The sequence below is a fragment of the Punica granatum genome, chromosome 1 (genome assembly GCF_007655135.1).
Source record: "Punica granatum isolate Tunisia-2019 chromosome 1, ASM765513v2, whole genome shotgun sequence".
NCBI lineage: Eukaryota > Viridiplantae > Streptophyta > Magnoliopsida > Myrtales > Lythraceae > Punica > Punica granatum.
In genome coordinates, this window is record NC_045127.1 from 8,118,770 (window position 1) to 8,129,539 (window position 10,770).

Below are 10,770 nucleotides of genomic sequence, written 5' to 3' on the forward strand. Positions count from 1 at the left end.
ATCGAGCCACTACTGGGAAAATTAAGCACATCGGAACGGTGTTCAGCTCCTTTGGCGCCAAAAATATGAGATAATTTAATTTACTATGATTCATTTTCCTTGGAGGAGCTATCCGTTTCTTCGAACTCCGGAGTGATGGCTCCCCATGGACGACTCCGCATTGTGGGGGGTACTCCAAGGAAAGGTCATGCCAATATAATCCCATGGGTAGGGGTATGACAGATTCGAGATGAAACTTTTAACTTTTGTTAAGATGAATAAAGAAAGTTCTGGTTACAAGTTCCACTGTACCTCTACGGTTTCCATTGTCGACCATCTCGTTCTCACACCAAAGCATATCAAACACCCCGGAAAAGGGAAAAGAAAAGGAGCAGATATTCTCTAGATCAGATCCAACACTTGCTCAGATACATATCCATATATAGGAAACAGCTAACAGACGACCAAGAAGACTGCGATGTTGCTGCAATGATCGAGCAATTCCTGGTGGGTAATAGGATATGTACATTATAGATCGGGGCCGCTCAGCCCGCTCACCTTGAGAAAACCCAACCCACCTTTCCTTACTTCCCCAGATCTAGTATACAGGAAGCCGCAAGTATACTGCATCCACAAGATGAAATTCGTAAGATATCATGTTGAAATTGGTTATGATATGGCTTTGCAGAAATTTGGTGAGTGGTATACTGAATAATTAAATTGACAACTCCATTTGCAACAGAAACCCAAAAAACTGATCCCGCCTCAATAGGGAAAGAAAAAAAAAAAAAAAAAAAACCTCAAAGATCAGATGAGATTTCTCAGAAGAAACCAATGACAACACAAAAATAATTAAATTAAATAAATAAATAATCAACAGCTCACCTAAGAAAACTCCCACGTTAACAAGTCTCGCTCTTCAGTCGGTGTCATGAGTGATTTCCTACAATGGCTCCTCTTCCATCCTCAGATATGTGCACTCTCATCTCAAACCTCCCGACGAGTTCAAAGATGCATGTGTCTCCCATTTGAATGCCATTGTCTCGGACAAACGATAACCACCCGCCACAGAAAGTGTGGGATAATCTTCCCTTCGAGTCTGGGACCGAGTTTACAGTCCAACAGTCTCCGTTTAGGTTCCGAAGGATAATCTCAGTCTTGCACTGGGGAAGATATGCCATGGAAAACTGGTGCGGGACTTTCTGCAAAACAAGAACAGATAAAAAAAAAATGAAGCTGGAGATATTTAAAGAAAACATTAGCAACTTATGTAAGGGGTTACTGGTATAAGACTTCTAAAAGCCCTTCGAGCAGGACCCTCAAACCCACAAGGAAGAGAGAAACTTTGCTTTTGTGAAATAAAATTACCAACATGCAACCCTTAACTCATAGGAGGGTCCTCAAGATGTTGGGAAATGCATTTAAAAAAAAAAACAAGGGAGATAAAAGAATGGTAGATAAGAAACTTACTAGTGTATACGAGCCACTGATGTTGAACCTTTTCATTACCCGAACAAAACTGGGGAAACTCGATCTAAAGGAACGAGCCACTTTCTGTTCATGAAGAGATAATAGGGTGGACAAGCAATCGTTTGTTTGCAAACTTGCTGCAGTTCCAACACTGGCTTTACCAACTGTCCCCACGAAAGAGTACAGAAGTAAGGAAGAGAATGAAATATGTCGAGTGTCAGTTTGATTGATTAACCACTTTCAGTAAAGTATTTGTAGTTCTTGGGCGGAGAGAAAAAAGTCGTCCCTATGATGGAAAACTCAAATCATGCTTATTATAAATATTCTCTCTGTAGTTGTGATGACTTATCAGGTAAAACTTTTCCTTCTCTCTAAGCCTAGTCTAGAATATTTCTTCACGCTGGGTGAACAAAACCCTTGATTATTATGATTCCAAAACAATCATTAGTTAAGATAGATTATAACTCTTTGGACCCTTTAAAACACTCCGATTTCTCCCCTACAAGAGCTCTGAAATGCAAGTGTATTGCTCTACCTGTTGAACTCTTTGATGCATTGGTATGTTTCTTCATGCTACTGGAAGAACCTTCCAAAGAAGTTTTCAGACTCTTCTTATCAAGCTTCTTTACCTTCTTGAGAACTTGCGAATTCACTACCATAGACTTTCTCTTCTTCCTCTTTATGCCATCAGGTTCTTCCTCCGAACTGGCACCACTAATAACAGCCGACACATTAGAAACCTTTCTCTCGTTATCATTGCATGTTGGACCAGCAAGAATATGAACTCGCAGTTCACACTTGTGGATTAGCTCAAACACGCATATATCTTCCACTTTGATACCGTTTGCTCTAACGAAGGCCATCCAACCACCACAAAAGGTATGACTAGTGTGGACTTTTGTTGTTGGGACGGAGTTTACAGTCCAACGTTCTCCTTTAAGATTGCGAAGAACAATCGATATTCTGCATTTTGGAAGATGCTCCATGGAAAATTGATATGGAATGTTCTGCATTCACCACATAAATAGTTGGTAAGAGAAACGAAATTTGCATGGATGAACCATATATTAAATTTTTCTTGAGAAAGTAAAATGAATCATTTTAATTAAGCAGAAAATTCAAAAAAAAAACACATATTTGTCCGCAATGACTTAAAATATAGCCCAATATGCAACAAGAAGAAAAAAGACTAATAAAGGGGGAAAAAGAGGGAGAACTTTAAGCCAAGTATCCTTTTTCTTTGTGCTTTAGCTGATCAACGTAATCCCAAAAGGCTAACTAGAGACCAACAATTTCAATATCACCTATCTCACACTACTAATAATCCATCAAATTCATAATTCATGAGCGACATCAATTCCTATTAACATAGTTTATTACGACAGTGATGATAAATTTATTCTCTATGCAATGCGTATCTCTAATATAATCCTGAACTACAAACTCACCAGTGTATATGATCCACTGACATTGAACTTCTTCATAACTCTCACGAAGTATGGAAATGAAGAAGTGAAAGATCGGGCTATTTTCTTTTCCTCAGCAGATGATGACCTTAAGATTTGAGAGCTGCTAGGCAAGTCCAATTCCTGTCCCTTGACGCTCCCGTTCTTCATATCTAATCTCCATTCAAAATTGAAAAGCGCACAACAATTAGGAATTTGGGGTGCTTGACTGCAGGTGACAAACAAAGTAAAATCAAATTATCTCAGAGGCCGTGAATCCGTAACTAAGAGCAAACACTTCAAGGGTCTATCTTACTTAATAGAAAAGGCTGAATAAAGCTTCAAACTAAAACTGTATAAGAAACAAAGTAACACAAAACTATCGTAACATTAGAGTGTTGGAAACTGCAGGCCTGGAAACTTATCGCTTGGATTGATGGAAAACCAAGATTTCCCTCTTAAGGACATAGAGAAAAACAAAAAATCGAAATCAGTAACATTACCACATTTTTCATTGCAAGCAACTGATCGCAAAGGGATGACAGCTTCTGCCAATAAATTTGAGGTTTGGTGCTTTGCTACTGTGATGACATCCTCAATCCAGTACCTTTCATCATCAGGAATTTGGCACAGCTTCATTTTATTTAGATCCTTCGAACAATGAGTTGCCTCATCTTTCCCCCTTTCTCCATCTCCATTTCCATCACCATAATCGCTCGGGTCTTGACTGCATTTGGCATGAAAAGCAACTTCTTTTTCGCATGCGGTTTCGTCAAAGATTTGCACAGAGAAATGCAAATTACCGTCGTATCTAAAGACCAAGAGGTCACCAGATATGATTGAATTGTCCCTCACAAATGTGGGCCACCCGCAGTGGAGAGACACACTATCCTTCTCATGAATCAATTCAACCTCCCAAATATTCCCGCTTGGGCCCTCCAGAGAAGCCAATCCAGAAGACTTCCCTTCTATGTATCTGGTGAATTTGGAAGGGATTTTCTGTGACAAATCAAAATCAATCAATAATACGAAAGAGGAGAAACATAAACTTCCATGGAAAGATTATATATTATAGAGTGGAAGCAACATAAAGAGCGGAAACAACATAAAAGGAAGTATTAAGAGATGCTGCTGATATTGACAAAAGATTTTCAACTTATCCACAGTCGAAGAAGCTGCATTTAGACCTAGCTCCCACCTTTGGTACTGACAGCAACTATCCGGTTAGGACCTGAAGGATGATTCTCATTACTTGGTTCTCAAGGCATTCAATTTTTCCGACAAGAAAAAAGTGCGTAAACGACAATGTAAAGAACAAACTTTTCACTTGCATTTGCTCTCTCTTTCCCACCTCTTAAACTACTCCTAAAACCAAAAACGGAAAATTATCGAGTCCCTTTAAGGAAAATATCGGCATGTCTCGCCCGCAATGATTATTTCTCACGGATTCAAACCTGAAAAGTGAAAACTATCCATATCAGGACGGTCACTCCATCTCCACCCGATCGTAAGGAAGCTACCTGCTTCTCTTAATTGAAAGCACTATGTGCAAATTTTCCCACTGTTTTTGAAGAATGCACTTCCAATCCCGCTTGTGTTCATCGCCATAAGTGATTATCTCACTGTTCTAATAAAAGCAAACAATCCCAAATTTGCTAATTTCCAACACCAACAGCAGAAGATCCCTAATTTGGACTGCACCCATCAAACGAACTACCAAAGGAAGCCGACATGAACGATGAAGAAAGACAGGAACAGCAAAGACCCAGAACATCAAGAATTTACCAGTCGCTCTGGGCTCGAAGCAGAGGAGTAAATCTCGTAGAAATGAGGCAGCTTCCCGCGAGGCATCGTCTTCCGATCACGAGCTCCCGCCTCGCCCATGAGAGAAACCCCCGCCGAAGCTATCTCAGCGACCAAACATGCAACAATCTTGCCGGAAAATCGAGGATTGTCACCGGAGAAATGGAGAAGATCATGAGGAGAGAGATTCCCCCGGTTTCTGCTTCAGTGCGGCATTTTAGAGTGTGAGGATACTTGGCACCGATCTGGGGAGCGTACAGTGCACGCGCGGCGATTCCAGCTCCAGCTGGTCTTGTCGGGGGCGTGGAGTTTCTATCCGCCGGTGAAGCGCGTGGGGAAGGCTCTGACAGCACGTAGCCATGGTTAAGAGACCTCGGGACCACAAAAAATGGCGTTGGGCCCATCTGCCACGTCTGAAGAAAAAACCAATGATATGACGACAGCTGTAAAGACAGGATCACATTTTGGGAACATTCATGCATGCAAGTGAGCCCATGATAATGTTGGCCTTCTAGATACAAGTGGGCCTGGGCCCCATCAATTGGGCCGGCTTCAGCCCAAAATCCGAGAAATTGCAAACCCAGTACGTCCTCAAGGCGGGGATATAATTCGAGACGAGGCGAAGGAGGCAGACCGCAGACATCATCAATCCGGCTCCCCTGGAAGCCCAGGAAGTTCCCTTCGCCGTATTCCGGTCGACCTTCAAAGAATACTACCGTCCAAATGCAATAGTCAGTACAAGAATCTCCCGAGATGAGAAACCCGATCCAATCTGCTATCCCTTTTAGGCTAAGTCATCGACTATTCGGTCAGTTTGTGCTTGCTTTTTTTGCTGCCGAGATGAGGGCGAGATTAGGTTCGACTTTCTTTTCCGATTCCCGTTGAGTTATACTCTGCAGAGAAAACAAATTGGCTTCTTCGAGGCGCAAATCGAACACAGGACAACGATGAACATGGAAGTGAGTTCCGATGCCACCAGACCAAAAAAAAAAAAAAAAAGGCTACGGCTTTGTTGTTGTCTAGTTCATCAAAACGAGGTGAACGTTGAAGATTGTTGAGCTAAGGCAACACAAACAAGACAAAAATTGGCAGGTCGAGGAACCGCAGAAAAGGTTGTCCTTTGAGATTCTGTCGTTGAGACAAGAGACGGGGCAGGGTCAAAGTCAAAGCCGGCCCACACTCAACTCAACGTCCATGTTCAGATTCATGTTACATCTGCTAACGTGGTAACCTCTATTACAATTCTCCATCGTTCCGTTTCAGACCCCGCGCATTTCAATTGAGAAACAGGCAAAACCGAACCACCTCAGTACATTATGCTCGCTGGTCGCTCGGGAAAAGTACAATGAAGGCAACAGGGAAGAAGACGGAGTATGTGAAGAATGATTGCAGAATCGTAACTTCAGAGTGAGTGAGAGAAGGCGCCAGCGGCCAGAGACATTATCAAAGTATAATGCAATAACTCGAAAATCCTCCCGAGGATTTCATCCCAAACTTGTCCAGTAACTTCCTAGCTAGAACTGACCATATAATATGCTGTCAAAGCTATAACTCTACATAATCCTGACTTATGTAAGAAGAAGAAACGACTAGCGATTATACCATAGAGTACACTAACCAAGTTGTGACCATACAAAAACCAAGAATTAACAAATCCATCTTCTCAGTAGGGATCCTCTCCCAAAAAGCACAGACAACAATAGGAAGGAAACAAAAAAAAAAATTATGTACCTTTACACCCTTCCCCTTCTCACTCACCCGAACCCGAGCTCTGCAGGAGAAGATGAGGGGCTAATGCTATGTCTCCACCTCCTCTGGGACCGTAAACAGCCCGTCCCCTTCAACGAAAGACGGGTTTAGGAACTTGGCCACAAAGGCCCACATCTTGTAAACATCCTCAAAGTTGGTCAGGAACCCGAGCGAGGCCGTGACAACCTCGACCCGGAAAAATACATTCTTTCCCCCTTGTCCATTGCTGGCCACAGGCTTGCACAGGGCCATCGACTTGGGATCGAGGGTCCCACCCTGCTGCTGTTGCTGCTTAGGTAAGTCCACCACTCGTATGTGACTCAGGATCCCAATCCCGAGTGATATTCCGTGTTTCTCAGCCAGTTTCTGAACGACCTCAGGAGGGACCCAAGCGGCTCTCCCGCTGCAGTCCCGCACATTGAAAGCCACGGACCCACCCCTCTCATACTTGATCTTCGGGCCATATATCTGTATCAGCGGCAGGCCTAAGGATCCATCTGGTGCCCGTAACCGCAGCTGAAGCAAAGACGTGACGAGCCAATTGATCAGATACCGAAGACGAGAGGTGGTCTTATTGAGGCCTAACATGTTCACATGATCCAAATACTGGCAGATTATCTCAGGTTCCCGCCTTCCCCACTCTTGTCCATCTTCATAATCTCCATTACTGATGGAGAAATCGTCTTCTCCCAGAGAACCCATAGAAACTTCGCCAGGCTCATATATTCGGCCCAGACTCTCTCTGTGGATATTGTCTTCGGTACTAAATGATACCCTACGGCCCATGCTTGATGCCTGATCCCCTTCTTCTAGCCCAAAAAATCTGCTTCCATCAAATCTACTTCTTTCCCGTCTTTCCAGTAACCTGAATTCTCCTTCTGTCTCTCTTTTGATCGCGCTCTCGTTCCTTTCCCTGCAAATTTCAGCCTTAGACAGCCCCCCCTGATCGTCATTCTGAGAGGCCCTAGTCGCCCCATCATCATTTCTGAACCCGTTTAAGGCGGAATTTGCGTGGATATCATCTTCTTCTTGGATCTCTCCACAGTAATGGGATCCGTTAACTCTGTCGCTGCTCCCATTGGTTACTTCTACTTGTTCCTCTTCAGGAATATCCTTAAACCTGTCCAGCTCCTGCGAAACTGACAGCACGGCTGCATCAAAAGACAGAACTGGTTCTTCATCGAGCTTATGGTTGGCCCGCTTGTCACCATACATTGGGCTCCGGGAAATCCTTGACACAGGCTTTGGGGAGAGAAGCTTATTGTTTCTCCTGCCCAAGACCCACGACGACTGTAAGGGTGGACTTGAGGATCCCACTGGACTCTGCCCCAGATCAATCCAGTATGAATTATCCGATGAGTCATCCTCACTGAATATTGGGCTCTTCATGACCTCACCCACCGAAACACTTTCAGCCTCCTCAAAGATTGTGCTTGCTCCGTCCCGCTCTGAGCTATTATCTTGCTCCATCTCAGTCTCGAACACGTCCCTCACTTGATTAGAAGTAAACACACCCGAGAAAGCGGGCATCTGGGACCCGCCATTCACTTCTGGGAGGGCCTGTTCTTCCTTGTTGCCGTTTATCTCATTATCCTCAGCTCCACCAAACAAATCGAACCCATCCACCGAATCACTCAAGTACTGCGGGAATACAGGCACCACCCTCACCATTCCTGTACCAGCCTGACCGCACTGGTTCTGGAGGCTTCCCATGGAAGATTTCTTTATCAACAGACACCCGAAACCTGTCGGGTCAGACCCGAACACGCGATAAAACGAGGTGATGATGAAGTCAGGCCTAAACAAGGAGAGCCCAAGAGAGTCCATGTCCTTGGGCCCCAGTGAACCTGCATCCAACAACACATGCCAGTTGTTCTGCTGTGCCAAGGCCATCCACTGGTAAGAATACTTGGCCCCAGTGACCCTCGACTGAACAGGAAATACAAAGAGCCCAGTAGCAGAGTCCTTCTTCCTCCTCTTTTTGCTCGAAATCTGCTTCCTTAGCTCCCGGGAACAGAGCTTCATGTTTGGCCATTTGAACCACGCGCTATGAACCTTTGCACCTTTTTCCTTAGCACTCTGGGCCATCCAATTGACCGACTGGCTCTCGTGGTCGAACATAGTTAGCAACTTCTTGTTTGTTTGGAAAGGGTAAGATTCAGCGAGCAACTTAAATGCAGACCCTCTAGAGACAGTGAACACGAGGGCATATTCATTTTCGGGTATGTTCAAGTAGTCCATAATCCTAGTCTTGATATCATGTTCTACGGTGCCCTTCTCGGGCCCACCATAAAGGGCATGATTGCTCAAGTTTGCAGTAATCTCCGTCAAGCTAAAAGCAGATGATTCACAGTACTGTTGGGTCTGAAGGTAAGAGAACAACCCGAAGCCACAATAATCAAGGCATACCTTTGAAGAAGGATCCGCGAGGTGCCAGTACTCGTCAGACCTCAAGTGGTCAATCTTCTCAGAAGACTCGAATTTTGGATACATAGTGAGGAACAAGTTGAAGGCATCGGAGAGCTCGGGGATTGGTTCCTCGCTGGAGTAAGTGCGATCGGCAGCGAGGGCAGTTGACCGGAGGAACTCCTTCTGGGCATGGAGACGAGCGAGGGACCTCGATCTCCCTAAGCCCCCATCCCCCTCCAACGGGGACTCTTCTTGGTCAATATCCCGTGTTTTCTTGAGGGACCCATCTTCGGAAGCCTCCTCAAGGGCCTCTCTGAGCTTGTTCTCCTGCAACTTCCGGAGCATAGAGGGCTTTCTCTTCGCATCCCCAGTCAAGCCCGAACCCGAACCCTTCCTCCGCCGGGTTCTCTTCTCCAAGAAGATTATCGCAGCGCAGTGAGATATGGGCTTCCATATTGAAAGATGCATCACTCGCAGTCTCACTCCCCCAAAACCAGAGCAGATTTGAGGCAGTTCTTTTCTGAAAACTTCAGACAGTTAACTGACGTTGTCTCAGCTTTTCAAAGTTCTTGACATTCCATAGCTTTAGTAGTAGCTCTTGGCGCTGGGTCAGGAACTTTCCCTTTTACCACCTAAAACATTCAAACCAAACAAAGACAGAAGATTCTCGCATAAGGCACTACCTCCAGAATCCTCAGATCAAAGGAAAGGAATTCAAAACTTGGTACTAAAGGGGGAATAAAGAGAAACAAAGTGTCATCCTGATTAGGATCAAGTCTTTAATGCCATCAGAGAAGAGAACCCATTCTTTCCTTGCCTTGCTTCGCTTTAAGGCTTCCCCCCCGACCTGATTTTAAGGGGTTTCAGTATCGAAATTCTCCCAAAGGCCCCAACTTTAAGTGAGATTCAAACGCAGCCCGCAAAAGCAAAATCCCACAATTTCTTTTCAAAATCAAAAGAACGAAACACTAAAGCAGCTCGGCTCTTTCAGCAAAGAGAATGACATTACGCTTGAAGAAAGCTGCACGGAAAATCTACAGCGAGCAGATAGAATCAAGACCTTTGAAGCTGTCGTGAACCCAGAAATGGCCCCGGAAACAGACAACCTCGGAACTTCACTTCGCCATCAAATCACAGGGGAGAGAGTTAATGGGCAAAAGCAGCGAAGCCCATTTCCGGCTGCTCTTCTGAACTGAAGACAGCACCGAGGAGCCCAGAAATCAGCTGAATGATTTCACGCCACGGAGGAGGAACAAGCAGGAAGGAGAAGGAAAGAGGGAGAGAGCCGGAAACAACAGCAACGGATCCCGCACCCAACGTCTGTACTATCCCACCAACCACTCGACTACCACTGTCTTCTACCTCTCTCTCTCTCTCTCTCTCTCTCTAGATTTTTAACTTCCTGCCACTCTCACAGCTGAAGAAATGCAAGGAAAGACCGAAAGAATCGATTTTTGGGTGGAGAGAGTGGGAGGAAGAGAGAGGAAATGATAATAAACTCACTGGCGAGACAATCAATTCCCGCATTTACTATGGCGGAGGGGGTCGATACGATACAAACATGTGTGCATTCAATGCTTTGCCTTTGCTCTGTTTTTGGCCCGCTCCTCCCTTTGCTTTCCTTTCCCCCTTCCCCTTCCCTTCTCCCTCCCTCTCTCTCTCTCTCTCTCTCTCTCTCTCTCTCTCTCTCTCTCTCTCGAACCCCACCATTAATTATTACACCTCCTCCCATCCCCACTCTTTTATTAATTTCCCACTTCTACCCCTCACCCAATGTTCCACTAAACCGGCCTCATCAATATCCGGGAGTACCCTTAAGTCGTATTATCGTGTCGTGATCGGTCCCCTTGAGAATAGGGCTGCTCCGAGGACGGGTTTGATCAATGCGAGCAAGACGTGCTTAATTGTTGGCTGT

At 44.8% G+C, this 10,770-nt stretch overlaps 2 protein-coding genes across 2 annotated transcripts; both read right to left on the minus strand.

Moving 5' to 3' along the window:
• Positions 1-223: 223 nt before the first annotated feature.
• Positions 224-4,960, minus strand: LOC116192724 (B3 domain-containing protein Os01g0723500-like). The gene is made up of 7 exons (XM_031521348.1): positions 4,680-4,960; positions 3,398-3,893; positions 2,898-3,067; positions 1,985-2,456; positions 1,450-1,613; positions 865-1,181; positions 224-603 (listed from the first exon to the last, which is right to left on the minus strand). Exons 1-6 carry the CDS (start codon positions 4,776-4,778, stop codon positions 909-911), a joined length of 1,674 nt encoding a protein of 557 aa, XP_031377208.1. The 5' UTR covers positions 4,779-4,960; the 3' UTR covers positions 224-603; positions 865-908.
• Positions 4,961-6,071: 1,111 nt separating this feature from the next.
• LOC116192723 lies at positions 6,072-10,489 on the minus strand. Its single transcript, XM_031521346.1, has 2 exons — positions 9,916-10,489; positions 6,072-9,487 (listed from the first exon to the last, which is right to left on the minus strand). The coding sequence occupies exon 2, from the start codon at positions 9,321-9,323 to the stop codon at positions 6,495-6,497; it is 2,829 nt and encodes a 942-aa protein (XP_031377206.1). The 5' UTR covers positions 9,324-9,487; positions 9,916-10,489; the 3' UTR covers positions 6,072-6,494.
• Positions 10,490-10,770: the final 281 nt, after the last annotated feature.

Coding starts and splice junctions, on each gene's coding strand:
- LOC116192724 (XM_031521348.1), bottom strand. CDS start 4,778: ATGGGCGAGGCGGGAGCTCGTGATCGGAAGACGATGCCTCGCGGGAAG. Junction 3,894..4,679: donor CTTCGAGCCCAGAGCGACTG/GTAAATTCTTGA, acceptor GATTTGTCACAG/AAAATCCCTTCCAAATTCAC. Junction 2,457..2,897: donor TCAGTGGATCATATACACTG/GTGAGTTTGTAG, acceptor TGGTGAATGCAG/AACATTCCATATCAATTTTC.
- LOC116192723 (XM_031521346.1), bottom strand. CDS start 9,323: ATGCATCTTTCAATATGGAAGCCCATATCTCACTGCGCTGCGATAATC.